Source organism: Chrysemys picta, chromosome 9 (assembly GCF_011386835.1).
Source record: "Chrysemys picta bellii isolate R12L10 chromosome 9, ASM1138683v2, whole genome shotgun sequence".
NCBI lineage: Eukaryota > Metazoa > Chordata > Testudines > Emydidae > Chrysemys > Chrysemys picta.
The window spans coordinates 48,128,025-48,144,296 of NC_088799.1; the positions used below are offsets into that span (position 1 = coordinate 48,128,025).

The 16,272-nt window shown below is 47.4% G+C and overlaps 2 protein-coding genes across 2 annotated transcripts in view; both read right to left on the reverse strand.

Moving 5' to 3' along the window:
• Positions 1 to 1,546: 1,546 nt before the first annotated feature.
• Positions 1,547 to 3,974, reverse strand: LOC135973334 (uncharacterized). The gene is made up of 2 exons (XM_065556143.1): positions 3,111 to 3,974; positions 1,547 to 2,116 (listed from the first exon to the last, which is right to left on the reverse strand). The coding sequence occupies exons 1-2, from the start codon at positions 3,685 to 3,687 to the stop codon at positions 1,641 to 1,643; spliced, it is 1,053 nt and encodes a 350-aa protein (XP_065412215.1). The 5' UTR covers positions 3,688 to 3,974; the 3' UTR covers positions 1,547 to 1,640.
• A 109-nt stretch (positions 3,975 to 4,083) lies between these two features.
• Positions 4,084 to 16,272, reverse strand: part of EFHD1 (EF-hand domain family member D1) — a 43,778-nt gene continuing 31,589 nt past the window's right edge. The window contains exons 3-4 of the mRNA XM_005310258.5: positions 9,438 to 9,572; positions 4,084 to 5,536 (exon numbers count right to left, since the gene is read on the reverse strand). Of these exons, the coding sequence (XP_005310315.1) occupies positions 5,402 to 5,536; positions 9,438 to 9,572 (270 nt within the window). The 3' untranslated portion in view covers positions 4,084 to 5,401. The remainder of the gene's footprint in view (positions 5,537 to 9,437; positions 9,573 to 16,272) is intronic.

Consider the following 16,272-nt stretch of genomic DNA (forward strand, 5'->3'; position numbering starts at 1 on the left):
CTGAGTGTACAGAAGCGAGTGGCCATAGCCCTGTGGAAGCTTGCAACGCCAGACAGCTACCGGTCAGTCGCGAACCAGTTTGGGGTGGGCAAATCTACCGTGGGGGTTGTTGTGATGCAAGTAGCGAAGGCAATCGTTGATGTACTGCTGCCAAAGGTAGTGACCCTGGGAAACGTGGAGGCGATCATAGATGGCTTCGCAGCGATGGGATTCCCAAACTGCGGTGGGGCCATAGATGGAACTCACATCCCTATCCTGGCACCGGACCACCAGGCCACCCAGTACATTAACCGAAAGGGATACTTTTCCATGGTGCTGCAAGCACTGGTGGACCACAGGGGACGTTTTACCAACATCTACGTGGGATGGCCGGGCAAGGTTCATGACGCTCGTGTTTTCAGGAACTCTGGTCTGTTTAGACGGCTGCAACAAGGTATTTACTTCCCGGACCACAAAATAACTGTTGGGGATGTGGAGATGCCTATAGTCATCCTCGGGGACCCAGCCTACCCGCTAATGCCCTGGCTCATGAAGCCCTATACTGGCGCCCTGGACACTGAAAAAGAACTCTTCAACTACCGGCTGAGCAAGTGCAGAATGGTGGTGGAGTGTGCTTTTGGCCGTCTCAAGGGGAGATGGAGAAGCTTACTGACTCGCTGTGATCTCAGCGAAACCAATATCCCCATTGTTATAGCAGCTTGCTGTGTGCTCCACAATCTCTGTGAGAGCAAGGGGGAGACCTTTATGGCGGGGTGGGAGGTTGAGGAAAATAGCCTGGCTGGTGATTACTCACAGCCAGACAGCCGGGCGATTAGAAGAGACCAGCGGGAAGCGCTGTGCATCCGGGAGGCTTTGAAAGCAAAGTTCCTGAGTGAGCAGGGTAACCTGTGATTTTATAGTTTGTGTACTGAGAAGCTAAACCTGCCCCCGTTTCTTTACCCAGGTAATGTTGACTATCCTATCCAGTTACATACCCCCTTCACCCCCCCTCCAACACACGTGTCGAAATAAAAATAGTTCTACTTTGTTAAAGCACACCGTTTTCTTTAATACTGTTTTAGCGGGAATTTTTTAAAACTGGGACGCAGACTGTGGTGCGGGGCGGGTCTAGTGTTGTGATGCGAATGCAGCTTCTAAACTCAAGGATTGACAGGCTCCGCTGCGGTGGGATGCTTGTTTCAACGGAGCCTGTCACCCCTCCTGATCGGGACTGTGTGTATGGGAGGTCTATTTGACTTTGTGGCAGGGGGAGGACGGTTACAGATCCCATGCTGTGTGGCTCTGTGATCCTGTCTAAGGACCGGCGCTTAAGATCTGTAACTGCCCTCCCCCGCCACAAAGTCACAGAGCAACCCACCCCCCCCAACATTACATCAAAACAACCTCCCAGACTAACCGGGGCAACTAGTCACTGCATCACTGCACTGTGTATGTGCCCTGCTGCTGTGCCTGCCCCCGACTATGTACCCTGCCAAAGGAGACTGTCCTGTCCAATTTCCAACCCCCTTTCCCCTCCTCCTCCAAAAGAACATGATTGAAACAGTAGTTAACAGAAACGAATTTTTTATTATCAACTACACATGGCATTGGGAGGTGAAACTTGGACGTGGGCTTGTGTCAGGCGGGAAGGAAAGAACTTTTCAAATTTTGGGAAATGAGAGCCTTCTGCTACTAGAGCTCTCTGCAGGGGTGGAGTGAGAGTTAGCAGGGACTCTGCCGCCTCTCCTTCTTTGCACTTTGGGTGAGGTGGGTATGGGACTTGGTGGCGGGGGAGGGCGGTTAGAGATGGACTGCAGCGGGGCTCTGTCCTCCTGCCTCCGTTCCTGCAGAACATCCACAAGGCGCCGGAGCGTGTCCGTTTGCTCCCTCAGTAGTCCAAGCAGCGTTTGAGTCGCCTGCTGGTCTTCCTGCCGCCACCTCTCCTCCCGATCCATGTTGGCTTGGTGCATTCGGGTCAAGTTCTCCCGCCACTGGGTCTGCTGTGCTGCCTGGGCTTGGGAAGAGGCCATAAGCTCAGAGAACATGTCCTCCCGTGTCCTCTTCTTCCTACGCCTAATCCGCGCTAGCCTCTGGGAGTGTGATTCCAGGCTAGGTTGTGAGACAGTCGCAGACGGGGCTGTGGAAATGGGAAAAAGGGAGTGAATTCCTCTGAAAGATAAATGTAGTTGTGAACAAAGAACATAGTCTTTCTCTGTGAACAAGACCATGCACAGCACCTTTCACATGCGCACTCAGCACAAGGTCGAATTCTCGGCCTTCGCATTCTGTGCCTGGGGTCTTGAACAGCACATTTGAGAAGCGAGGCAGCACAACGGAATTTCTGTTGCAGGCAGACATGGTAAGCCGTACACTTGTGGCAGTTTAAAACTTTTATATTACCACTGGCCTCATTTCACATTTAAATCAATGTCAGTCCCTGCTGCCAGCAATCCGGCAAGCGGGAACTCTGCCCCTGTCCCACCCCCTCGCGGCTGTCCCCGGGAATGATCCCTTTCGGCTGCCCCTCTCCCGCCTCCACCGCGTGGCTGCAAACCAGCGGTGACAGTTCTGTAAAGGAACGGGAAAGCAGTCCCAACACTAACATTCCCCTACCTAATTAAAAGCAGGTCACCATGGCCGACATCACCCTGATGAGGATCTCCGAGAGCGACAAAGAGAGAATGCTCCGGGAAAGCCTCCAAAGACCAGGGCCGTATGCCGCCCTGCTGTGCAGAGCAATGATCCCCGAGTACCTGATAATCTCGTGGCGCGGCAACGTGTCGTACTTCGGAGGACCCAATAAGGCCGCTCTCCCCAAGAACCTCATGCAACGGCTTTCAAGTTACCTCCAGGAGAGCTTCATCGAGATGTCCCAGGAGGATTACTGCTCTATCCCCGCACATATAGACCGCATTTTACTGTAGCTGCAGTAGCAGGGAATACACAGTAGAGCGGCTTGTGCAGGACAATCACTGAAAACCGGACATTGCTAGATTTCTTTTCAAAACTTGCACTGCCCCTTACTAAACCGTTAAGCGCCTAGGGCACACTAATCATGAACAACCCATTCTTTTAATTGTTAATATTCCTGTTTTGTTAAAAATAAATGTTTAGATGTTTACAACACTTACTGGCTGATCCTTCACCAGATTCTGTGTCCGGGGTAATGGCTGGGGACGCTTCGTAGGGGATCTCTGTAAGGGTGATGAAGAGATCCTGGCTGTCGGGGAAATCAGCGTTGTGAGAGCTGCCAACTGCCTCGCCCTCCTCATCTCCTTCCTCATCTTCCCCGTCCCCTAACATGTCTGAGGAACCGGCCGTGGACAGTATCCCATCCTCAGAGTCCACGGTCACTGGTGGGGTAGTGGTGGCGGCAGCACCGAGGATGGAATGCAGTGCCTCGTAGAAACGGGATGTCTGGGGATGGGATCCGGAGCGTCCGTTTGCCTCTTTGGTCTTCTGGTAGCCTTGTCTCAGCTCCTTGATTTTCACGCGGCACTGCGTTGCATCCCGGCTGTATCCTCTCTCTGCCATGTCTTTAGAGATCTTCTCGTAGATCTTTGCATTCCTTCTTTTGGATCGCAGCTCGGAAAGCACGGACTCATCGCCCCACACAGCGATGAGATCCAAGACTTCACGATCAGTCCATGCTGGGGCTCTCTTTCTATTCCCAGACTGCACGGCCATCACTGCTGGAGAGCTCTGCATCGTTGCCAGTGCTGCTGTGCTCGCCACGATGTCCAGACAGGAAATGAGATTCAAACTGGCCAGACAGGAAAAGGAATTCAAATTCAAATTTTCCCGGGGCTTTTCCTGTGTGGCTGGTCAGAAAATCCGAGCTCGCACTGCTGTCCAGAGCGTCAACAGAGTGGTGCACTGTGGGATAGCTCCCGGAGCTATTAGCGTCGATTTCCATCCACACCTAGCCTAATTCGACATGGCCATGTCGAATTTAGCGCTACTCCCCTCGTCGGGGAGGAGTACAGAAGTCGAATTAAAGAGACCTCTATGTCGAACTAAATAGCATCGCAGTGTGGACGGGTGCAGGGTTAATTCGATTTAACGGCGCTAACTTCGACATAAACGCCTAGTGTAGACCAGGCCTGAGGTATTAAAGAAAGTTTTATTTGTACATTTTAGCAACAGGAGAAATAATTGAAGATGCAGTTATCTGCTTTGTTGTAAAGAATAAAAACATTTAATTATAAATATTTATCTAAAAAGCGTGATTTATAAAATATAATCTGTGGCGATATATACACAGTTTAATTGTTTAGCAATTCTCCCACCTGACATTAAAGATTAGAGGTTTTTCTATTTATTATTCCACACTCACCGCTTAGTGCTCACAGTTTAAGAAGCAAAACAGACAGGTGAAGATAAAGATGATCAATAAAACTCACACCAGTGGTCTATTTGATCTTGGAAGGAATTTGGACAACAATAGAGAGGCAGAACATTAATGCATCCAGAGAGGCTTTGCAAGGAGGGACTGTTCCCGTTTTTGGTGGCCTTCAGCATATAGAGACATGCACATGGAAGTTTTTAAAACTTGTGGGCAAGTCTCTTGTGCTCATAAGAAATGGATACCATTGGCTAAGGTAAGGTATCATGCAAGCTCACTAAATTCAACTCTGCCAAATGCACCTCAGTCTTGATTTGTAACCCATCTGTTATTCCCTTTCTGAGCAGAAACTGCTCATTGTACCATATTGGTTTCATAGAGTAATGATTTTAAGGACTTCATGAAAGTCACTTTTGCACTTAAAACCTCAGCATGTGAACAGATTTCCAGAGGTGAAAGGCTAGTGCATCATCCAATTGTACTGCCCAGCTCCCAATATTTCTTAGACATTAGATACACCTACTTGCTTCTCCTAAATCCAAGGGCCTAAAAAAGTCTAGTGAGGCTATGGAATAGATTGATAAAATGGAATGTGACAGGCCAAAAACCCCATCAGTTTTCTATTCCTTGTCTAAAGTGGAGTTAATTTTTCTCCTGCCAAAGTCGTGGGTAAGGCCTTCTTTGAGGAAGTCCGGCTTCTTTTACTGAAAGGGTTATCAATATGGTATTTCAGAGGGTTATGTAAAACAGAAACCAAGGAAAAAATATAGCCAAGAAACACTGTCATTCCTTTTGGGTTAAGGAAAGCTGATTTACTACCTGGTTCTTCAGCATTAGGATGAACTTTAATTTCCCTAAGCACTACCTGACAGTTCAGAGTGATGAGTATGTACACAGTTCTTATTGTTCATACCATATGAACACATGGTAGTTGTGAGAGCTGTACCCTCTGGAGTGGAGTTAGAAACTTCAGTCTGAAAGGATGGTGAAGTTCTAGCAGAAGATACTCTCCAGGCACAGTCGTGATTCATGGAAATGTACCAAGTTAAGAGAAGTCTCTGGCGGTAGAATGGATGGTTACTGGCTGAATGCAGACTTTAGCTCCCTGAATGCTGCCCGACGGTGTTTCTTCTCTTCCTCTTCGCGCTTTCGCTCATCCTGCTCTGCCTTGATCTCTGCTTCAAACTTACTGGCTGAAGAAAGGGCTTGAACCTGTAGAGAAAAACAGCAGACATGAACTATGGGAAGCATTAAGAATTTGAACTACCTTGCAGCACATCTGTCTGCCACATCTTCCTCCAGTTACCATATTCAGTGGTGCCAAAATTGATTAAGGGTTAACAATACTACAGTAGCTGGATATTTACACTGAAGACCTGTTGGTTCAGTTTTATTCTCAAATCAAGAGGATAGTTTCATTTACCAACAGTCACTTTCCACTGGAACTGAGCCAAACAGAGGGAAAATTGTGTGGATGTATTTATTCCAACTCATAGAAAATATTATTGCAACTTCTTTATGACCTTTTGGGTGAAATACAAAATGAAGCTAAATGCATTGAATTGACTTTCAAGATTTATAGCACAACTGTGTTGACCAGTTCTGTATCTCCCTTCCCTAATCACAGTAACTATGTAACTAGCCATCACAGCATGAGTCGTGAAAACACAATGAACTTTCCCCAATGATAAAAATTCTTGCAGAAAATTTGATAATTCCGAATTGGGACCAAATAGGAGGAACTCAGTCTGTGGCCCATTTTTATAGATTCATAGATTCTAGGACTGGAAGGGACCTCGAGAGGTCATTGAGTCCAGTCCCCTGCCCTCATGGCAGGACCAAATACTGTCTAGACCATCCCTGATAGACATTTATCTAACCTACTCTTAAATATCTCCAGAGATGGAGATTCCACAACCTCCCTAGGCAATTTATTCCAGCGTTTAACCACCCTGACAGTTAGGAACTTTTTCCTAATGTCCAACCTAGACCTCCCTTGCTGCAGTTTAAGCCCATTGTTCTTGTTCTATCCTTAGAGGCTAAGGTGAACAAGTTTTCTCCCTCCTTCTTATGACACTCTTTTAGATACCTGAAAACTGCTATCATGTCCCCTCTCAGTCTTCTCTTTTCCAAACGAAACAAACCCAATTCTTTCATCCTTCCTTCATAGGTCATGTTCTCAAGACCTTTAATCATTCTTGTTGCTCTTCTCTGGACCCTCTCCAATTTCTTCACGTCTTTCTTGAAATGCGGTGCCCAGAACTGGACACAATACTCCAGCTGAGGCCTAACCAGCGCAGAGTAGAGCCGAAGAATGACTTCTCGTGTCTTGCTCACAACATGCCTGTTAATGCATCCCAGAATCACGTTTGCTTTTTTTGCAATAGCATCACACTGTTGACTCATATTTAGCTTGTGGTCCACCATAACCCCTAGATCCCTTTCTGCCGTACTCCTTCCTAGACAGTCTCTTCCCATTCTGTATGTATGAAGCTGATTGTTCCTTCCTAAGTGGAGCACTTTGCATTTGTCTTTGTTAAATTTCATCCTGTTTACCTCAGACCATTTCTCCAATTTGTCCAGAGCATTTTGAATTATGACCCTATCCTCCAAAGCAGTTGTAATCCCTCCCAGTTTGGTATCATCTGCAAACTTAATAAGTGTACTTTCTATGCCAATATCTAAGTCGTTGATGAAGATATTGAACAGAGCCGGTCCCAAAACAGACCCCTGCAGAACTCCACTTGTTATACCTTTCCAGCAGGATTGTGAACCATTAATAACTACTCTCTGAGTATGGTTATCCAGCCAGCTATGCACCCACCTTATAGTAGCCCCATCTGAGTTGTATTTGCCTAGTTTATTGATAAGAATATCATGCGAGACCATAACACATGCCTTACTAAAGTCTAGGTATACCACATCCACCGCTTCTCCCTTATCCACAAGACTCGTTAGCTTTCTTTGATAGGATATCAGATTGGTTTGACATGATTTGTTCTTTACAAATCCATGCTGGCTATTCCTTATCACGTTACCACCTTGCAGATGATTTCCTTGATTATTTGCTCCATTATCTTCCCTGGCACAGAAGTTAAACTAACTGGTCTGTAGTTTCTTGGATTGTTTTTATTTTCCTTTTTATAGATGGGCCATTTGCAGACCAAAAGAAAAAGATGTAGTTTGAGAGTTGTTTTTTCAGCTCTACTTTCCAGCCTTTGTTTTAACAGCTCTGCTATGCTACTTTCAATGAGTATAACATTTATTTTTGTCCATAAAACACTGTCAGAAAGGAATTCTAGCAGCTTAAAAAGCCCAGTCTAACCAAACATGAAGATATAGCTTTGTAGTATTATTCAAATCTAATGCTTTGTGATGTTATTCCAGGGGTCGGCAACTTTCAGAAGTGGGGTGCCGAGTCTTTCTTTATTCACTCTAATTTAAGGTTTCGCGTGCCAGTAATACATTTTAACGTTTTTAGAAGGTCTCTTTCTATAAGTCTATAATATATAATTAAACTATTGTTGTATGTAAAGTAAATAAAGGTTTTTAAAATGTTTAAGAAGCTTCATTTAAAATTAAATTAAAATGCAGCGCCCCCCAGACCGGTGGCCAGGACCCGGGCAGTGAGAGTGCCACTGAAAATCAGCTCACATGCCACATGTGGCACGCGTGCCATAGGTTGCCTACCCCTGTGTTATTCTGACCTAGAAAATTGAACAGACAAGGAGAGCAAGATCAAATATTGTATTCAGAACTAAGCTTTGTGCACTGGTGCAGGAGAAGAGGAAATTCCTTGCAGTGAATGTTAAAAGTTGGTCCAGGAGTCCTGGTCTGTGTGGTATTCAGTGATCACACAATGCTTAAAGTGCTTATAAAAGCTCTGCTTTGTTCTGTGACCACTTCCAACTGACTGTGTTTAAGAACAAAAGCTTCACAGCACCTTGGCCCAGATTCTGTGGGTATGTCTACATTGCCATGGGGAGGTGTGACTGCAGCATGTCTAGACATACCCAAAGCTAGTTCAAGTAGCAATAGGAATGAAGCCACAGCAGCACAGACGGCTGCATGGGCTAGACTTGCCTGACCAAGGTCCCAGGTAAATAGTCAAGCAGCCACCGCCCATGCTGCCACAGCTTCACTGCTGCTATTACTTGAGCATGCTGCAGTAACACCTCTTGACTGTAATACAGACACACCCTTTCTCTGGGAAGCTTAGCCCCTAACAGAGGGGCTAACAGGGAAAAATTAGTGGGTGCTCTGCACCCACTGACAGCCAAGCTCCCTTCAACTCCCGCCCCACCTCCCCCTCCGCCTCCTCCTCTGAGCACGCTGCATCCCTGCTCCTCCGCCTACCTCCCAGTGCTTCCCGCTCGGCCACCACCAAAGAGCTGTTTGGCAGTGTTAGCAGCATGCTCCGGGAGGGACGGGAAGAGCGGGAATGCAGCACGCTCAGGGGAGGAAGCAGGGAAGAGGCAGGGCTGGGGCGGGGATTTGGGGAAGGAGTTGGAGTAGGGGCAGGGAGGGGGCGGAGTTGGGGCAGGGACTTTGGGGAAGGGGTTGAGTGGGGGCGGGGCTGCAGGCTGGGGGGGTGGGGCAAGCACCCATGGCAAAGAGGGGAAGTCAGCGCCTATGACCCCTAATATCTCAGTCTCCAAGATATTTTGTGAACTATTTTGGATGATGACTTATTTAAATGGCTATTTCAGCCACCAAGATGATGGGCAGGAGCATAAACAGGATGGATTAAGTAAGAAGTCTACAGGGTGCTTGAAGGGGAAGGAACCACCATTGGTGCAGCAGAGCCTGGCAAAATAAGCCATTTTGTGGTTCATTTATCAGCAGTGAGTAATGCTCAGTGGGGCACAGCATACAAGTCTGAACAGGAAGTGGCATAACCCTGCACGATAGTGAGGATGTGTACTCTGTGTTGAGGAGGAAAATTCACAGCTTCTTAAATTGGTGGAATAAGAGGATTTAATCACCTGGTGACACTGGCATACTGTCCAGCAGTCAAGTATAATGTCCATTCCAGGGGACACATTAAGAAGAGAGAACTGGGACCTGCATAGCAAGCTTTTTCAGCTTCCGCACCTCCACCATACCACCATACCTTAGCTTCAAAGAAGTTCTTGGCTCCTTTAACTCCCTCAGTGGAAACATCTATTTCAGAGAGTTTTGCCAGAGTCATCAGCCCACTGTCTTCCTCAAGCTCTCCGGCTGCAGCTTTATGGAAAATCAGCAAGAACTAGCAAAGAAACAAAAAACAGACCCACCAAAATTCATCACTGAGGCTCAAGCTTTCAAAGAATTACTATTCCAAGCACTTAAACTATATGCTAAATCAGAGCAACAAGTAATGTATGAACCCCAGGATAAGAATTTGCAATTACCAACACAGGAAAACATTTTATAAACAGAAAGAAAAATGTATTTACAATAAGCTGCATCCAGCACTTTGGATCCAGTACTGTGCGCTCTCAGACTGGAGAGAGAGGAGCCTTTAGGGAAAGGAGAAGGGGCTTTCCACAGACCAGAGCTTTGGCAGCAGTGTGGTTCACACATTGCCTAATCACTGACACCACCAGGGCCCAGAGGAGAGGATGGTCTCTTCTCTCCCCTCCCGCAGCTGAGTGAGTAGTACAGCTGCACGTTGTGATTCTCTGGAGGCCGCAGCTGCCTCAGTGCGTGCCATAAAGCTGACATATGTGCTGTCACCCCAAGTCATTTTGGTGGCCCTTATGTCAGAGTTCACCACATTATGCATTATAGGGGCTCAGATCACACTGCATAATACATAACACACTGAATGAAAGAATGAGAACAGAAGGCTGCCCCCAGCTCAAATGAACCCCCACCTACTGTCCCCCATTGTCCAAATAGGACCAATGGAACCTACATCACACAGGACTCAACTCCATAGACAGGACTGTGCATTGTACGCTAGTGCTTGGAAGGGATCAGGGAGAGCTTTTGACTCCCATGAAGACTGAGCTGCGTAGGCCAGTCCAACCTCACTGTACTACATACAGTAGTATAAAGACCATCTCAGGTCAAATGTACCTGAACACTGGAGTATGAGTGTGGACACTTCAACCTGTACTTTTTTGTAGCATCAGGGAGAAATTATGGAACCCAGAACACCCACCCTTTACTTGAGGAACTACCAGGTAGTTCAAGCTCTTAATACAATGCCCTTCTGCCATTGTAGAGAGGGCTGGAGCACTGGATAATTTTTTAAGAGCGGTTAGACAAACACCTGCCAGGGATGGTCTAAATAATACTTAGTCCTGCCATGAATGCAGGGGACTGGACTAGGTGACCTCTCGAGGTCCTTTCCAATCCTATTATTCTATGATCATGGATCAAAGCCAAATTCCCAAGAGAGAAAAAAAAACTGTCACTGACCTTCTGTAACTGTTGTTCTTTGGTGACCTTCCAAGAAAGAAGTAGTAGAGGGCATGACACTAGAGGTCCGAATGGAGGGCCTGTGAGCCTTGACAGGACCAGGTTTAAAGTCCCATGTAAGGATCGGCTCATGAACCTGAGGGTAGAGACTCTCCAACCCTTGAGAAATTGGACCGCCATCTGATGAGAGAACACTGACCTGCTTTTCACTGGTGGGTGGAAGGCAGAGACTGCTGCTAAGTGCACCTTGAAAGATGCAAAAGCCAAACCTTGCTGCTTTAGATAGAGCAAGTAGTCCAAGATAGCCTGCAGGGAAGAATGAACCACAGAGATCTCATTGAGATGCCTATCTCAAGAAGCATTTCTATTTGGCCATGTAGGTAGCCCTAGTGGACGGTTTCCTACTACCTAGCCAGACCTGTCATGTAACATCCATGTTGTCAGATGAAAGGAGGTGAGATTCAGGTGGAGCACAAGTTCAGTACAGCTTCAGTGGCTTAGTCTTGTGAGATCAGGTCCAGACAGAGCAGGAGTGGAAGAGAGGATGCTATTGATAGATCCAGTAGTGTTCCAACCCAGTGTTGGTGTGGCCAAGCCAGAGCTATAACTCTCCGCTTGATTTTCAGGAGGTCTTTGTGAACCAGAAGGACAGGGGGAAAAGCACAGGCCAGGGGCCCTGAACATGGGAGCAGGAAGGCATCAGAGATGGAGCCAGGACTATGTCTGCACAGCAAGCAAAACTGATGGCATTTCCTGTTCTGCTTGGTTGTGAACAGATCTACCTGGAGAGATCCCCACCTTTGGAAGATGAACCTGGCGATCTCAGAGTGAAGAGACCACTCGCGGTGAGAGGAAAAGGATTGGCTGAGGTGATCCGCCAGTGTATCCTGGGAGATGTGATGCCGTAAGGTGAATGGAGTGCTTCACGCAGAATTCCCACAGACGGATGGCCTCCTGACACAGGGCTGAGGATCAAGCACCTCCCTGTTTGTTGATATAGAACATGGCCACGGTATTGTCTGTCAGAACTTGCACTGCCTTACCTGAGATCTGGGGGAGGAACACTTGGCAGGCTAAGCGTACAGTCCTGAATTTCCTGACATTCATGTGCAGGGAGAGTTCCTCTTGGGACCATAGGCCCGGAGTCCTGAGGCAGTTGAAGTGGGCTCCTCAGCCTAGGTCTGACACATCTAAGACTAGGGACACTGACGACTGAGGGGTACCCCCATCATTACTGCCTTCAGGTCCTTCCACCAATCCAGGGAGGTGAGACCTAAGGGAGGAACAGTGAGCACCAAGTCCAAGTAGTTTCAGTTTGGGAAGTAGCCACGGTCTGTAGGGGCCTGAGGCGTAACCTTGCATGCCGAATCACATAAGTACATGTGGCCATGTACCCCAGAAGCTTCAGGCAAACTCGGGCAGTCTTAATTGGGTGTACCCTGAACTTGGATATCAGGTCCAATAGAGTCTGGAATTGGGCCTCCAGAAGGAAGGCTCTGGCCTGGGTTGAATTGAGCACCACCCCAATGAATTCTATTCTCTGAACTGGAACAAGAGTCAACTTTTGCTCATTTAATCAATAGGCCCAGCACCCGGAAGGTGACTTGGACCATGCTGATGCTGTTCCACATGTGAGTTTCTGACCGACCTTTGATCAGCCAGTTGTTGAGGTACAGGTAGACCTGGACACCTCACCACCTGAGGAAGGCTGCTATATTACTGCCATACGATTCATAAAACCAGAGGGGCTGCAGACAGGTCTAAGGGAAGAGCAGTGAACTGGTAGTGGCATTGATTCACAATAAATCTGAGAAATCTTATGTAGCCAAGAGAGACAAATGTGAAAGTATGCATCCTTTAAGTCGATGGCAGCCTACCAGTCCCCTGGATCCAGGGAGGGAATGATGGAGGCCAGGGAGACCATGCGGAACCTCAGTTTCTTGAGATACCTGTTGAGATGATGCGGGTCCAGAATGTGCCAGAGGCCTCCCTTGGCCTTTGGGATTAGGAAATACCCGAGTAGAGCCCCTTTCCTCTCAAGTCTCGAGGAACTTCCTCCACAGCCCCCATGCATTGGAGGGACCGCAATTCCTGGGTGAAGAGTTGCTTATGAAAAGGGTCCCTGAAGAGGGATGGAGATGCAGGGTGGGAGGGAGGGAAGGGGTGGATAAAAATTGAAGGGTATTGCCCATTGTCACTGTATTTAGCACGGAGTGGTCTGATGTTATGTGGGAGCATGCCGGGCTGAAGTGGGATAAACAGTCCAAAAATAAAGGGGAGGCAGGATCTGAAGTGGGAACTAGTATAGCACCTTGAGGCGCACCTTCAAAAGGCCTGCTTGAAGCCACCGGAGGACCTATGAGAGCCTGGCTGGGAGGTTGAGGGGAACAGGAGTGGCTGATGCCGTTTGTAACCTCTCCTTTTCCTTTTGTAGGGCTCCTGTCTTGGAGGTGGTGCCGATAAATGAGGTGGCTGTTGGAGCCTGAAGTGCTTCCTGGAAGCAGACATAGCATAGAGGCCCAGTGACCTGAAGGTGGGTCTAAAGTCCTTCAGCCCATGAAGCCCTGTGTCTTGTCTGCTCTGAAAATACTGAGGAGCTTTCAAAGGGGGAGGGGGGCCCTGGATGGATTGTTGGATCTCGTGAGGTAGTCCTGAGGACTGGAGCCAAGAACAAAGCCTCATGGTGACAGCAGAGGCCATTCTCCTCTCTGTCACATCAGCTGCATACAAAGCTACGTGGAAAGAGATCCTGGCCACATTCTGACCCTCCTCCAAGAGTGAATTCTGCTTCCAATCCTGAGGCAGAGAGAGTCTGAACTTGGACAAGGAGTCCCACAGATTGTAATTGTATCTCCCTAGCAAAACATGCTGATTGGAGATATGCAGTTGATAGCTACTCATTGAATAAACCTCTCCCCCAACAGATCCAGGTTTTTTTGCATCTTTTTGTTTGTAGCGCTCATCTGGCCCTGCTGCTGACACAACAAGGGACTCTGGGGTGTGTGTGTGTGAACGCGTGAGTACAGGTACTCAAATCCACTTGCTGGCACATAATGTTTCTTTTCTGCCCTCTTTGAGGTGGGAGGCAGAGGAGGAGTTGCCACAGGGCCTCGACCGGACCCATTACAGCCTCATTAATGGGTAAGGCCACTTTGGAGGGAGCTGCTGTAGCCAGAAGGCTGTGGGAGGTTTCCTTAAGCTCCTCTGGGGTCAAAGAGACAGTCAGGCTGCTGGTACCACAGTGGTTTCCGGGTGTCGGCAGAGCGTGCAGCACCAGACAACACTCTGGGCAGAGTTGATGGTGCCACCATGGGACCAGGGGTGGAAGAGTGGCCCTGAATCAGTTGCACTGCACTGCCTTCCCACTGCTTGTAGTTTTTCTGCCCCAGTGAGTGCCTCACGTTAGTTTCTCCTGAGCATTCAATCAACTGGAATGCGGGTCACTCACGGGCAGAGGTTTGCCACAGGAGGCACAAAGTTTGAAGCTCAGGGACCAGGGCATGCCTGGGTCCTGGGGCGAAGAGAGTCCCTTGATGATAGTCCTTAACACTAGCTACAATATCTATCTACTCTAAAAACTATGTTTAAAAACAACAAAGAATTAGAGTCCAAAAACCACTGGGAAGAAGCCTTGCCGAAGCAAGAGTGGTCGTTCCAGCAACTGTCATGGGCGGTAAGAAGGAACCGAGAGGGTGCGTGGCCGGTGGTGCCCCTTATACCTGTGCATAAGCGTGTGGTTCCAGGGGGCACTAGAGCTGGCCTGACAGATACCACTGAGGGAAAAATCTCCAGCAATGGTTCACACACACCTAAAATGGAATGGACAAAAGCAAGCACTCCAAGAACTCAGTTATCCATATTAGAAAAGAGAATGTCTTCTAACTGACATTTCTGCCTCATATACTGATAGTGGGAAGCAAAAAGATTAGGGATTTTTTTGGTTGTTCTGGGGGAGGGGAGTTAATTTTGTCCAGCTCTAGTGTTAAATCACTACTCAGGATTCTCCAGAACATGGAGAAGTCTTGGGACTGCATCACAGCTTTAAGACTACCACCTTGCTAGGCTATCATTTGGACAGAAGGAGGTTTTCTTCTATTGTGTCCATTAAGAATACAGGAGATTTGTTATAGCAAAGGTCTTTCTGTGGTCACAATAGAGCTATACCCTGTCCCACTCAAGAATGGTTTAAAAAGATATAGAAGTGCCTATGCAGCAACTCATTTTAAAACCCTTACTAGAGCACTTAACTAGAAATGTTTAAGGTACCAAGAGGTACCTGACCAGTCTGCCTGCCAGGTTATTTAAACTGTAAAAATCAGCTTTTTTGCAACATCTAAGCAGCACATTTTCCTTCCCTCAAAAGGAATTACAAGGCTCAAACTTCCCAATGGTGCACCAAGTTTCAGTTAAGGAAACTCACATCTATGTTGTAATCCTCTGAATCCAGTATTTATGATGCAAACACTAATACATGCAACATTAAAGTACTGCTGTAATTAGGTCTCACCATTGTGCTCTCAGCTATTTTGTAGCCTACACACTGGCTTTCACAGATTCACCCCTGTGGACAGGAGCTGCACCAGGCCCTATTGTACCGCTAAAATCCAGCATGGAGGGGTCAAGTAATATGTAGGAGCATGTGTGCTCCCTCCATAAGGAGAGATTTCAAACACAAATGTTAAAGGAGGTTCAGTTCTGCATTTCCTCAATCGGACAGGATTTGTCTGTTCCAGTGCAGAGATCACACTCTTCCACTAGAGGACAGCAGCATCTCACTAAAGGACAGCAGCATCTCAGTATGTCAGCAATCTCAGCCAGTTCCTTTTCCTTTCATCACTAATGCATCAGGGAAAACAGAATTGTTTATCATTTCCAGGACAGTTACTGAGCAGCTGATGGAGGTGCAGCAGTTTGAGAATAGGGTGGGCAGGATAACTACAGTCCTGGCTATTCTCTACCACAGCATCCAAGTTTAGCAGGAGAAGATTTACGCAATAGCCCTGTAAGCTTGGTGTGCTTATTAAGGTAGAGCATACAGAAGGCAAGCTTGTTTTATAGGGAAGCTTCCTACCCTCTCCAAACAAAATTTAAAATTAGGTGAGGTTTAGCTAAATGGGTAGATCAGCCAACTCAAAAACTTGAGAAAACCTCCTTCCATTCTATTCAAGTCTGTTTTGTCCTCTCCTCCCTCCACCAAACAACCCAGATATTGCTTTGGATCTTTGATACAGCCTGAACCTCTGGTTGTACTAGTATTAGTCAGATGTTCCTCCTCACTGTTCCAACCCCACCCTTGAAAGCCAAACTTCCTGGCATCCAAAAAGTCTACTGAAAACAAAGCAGCCCTAAGGTCTGTTACAAATGTAGTCCGGGGAAGGGTAGGTCAGTGCCTGGAAACACCCAGCCATGACCAATCACAAGGACACGTGTGCATGAATCACCCTGAAACAGGGGAATCATGCAGCATTCTTCTTACGGAAGATGGCCTGTTACAGCAGGGAAAATATGCTGCTTTACTAGCTACTTCAGCCAATAAAAGG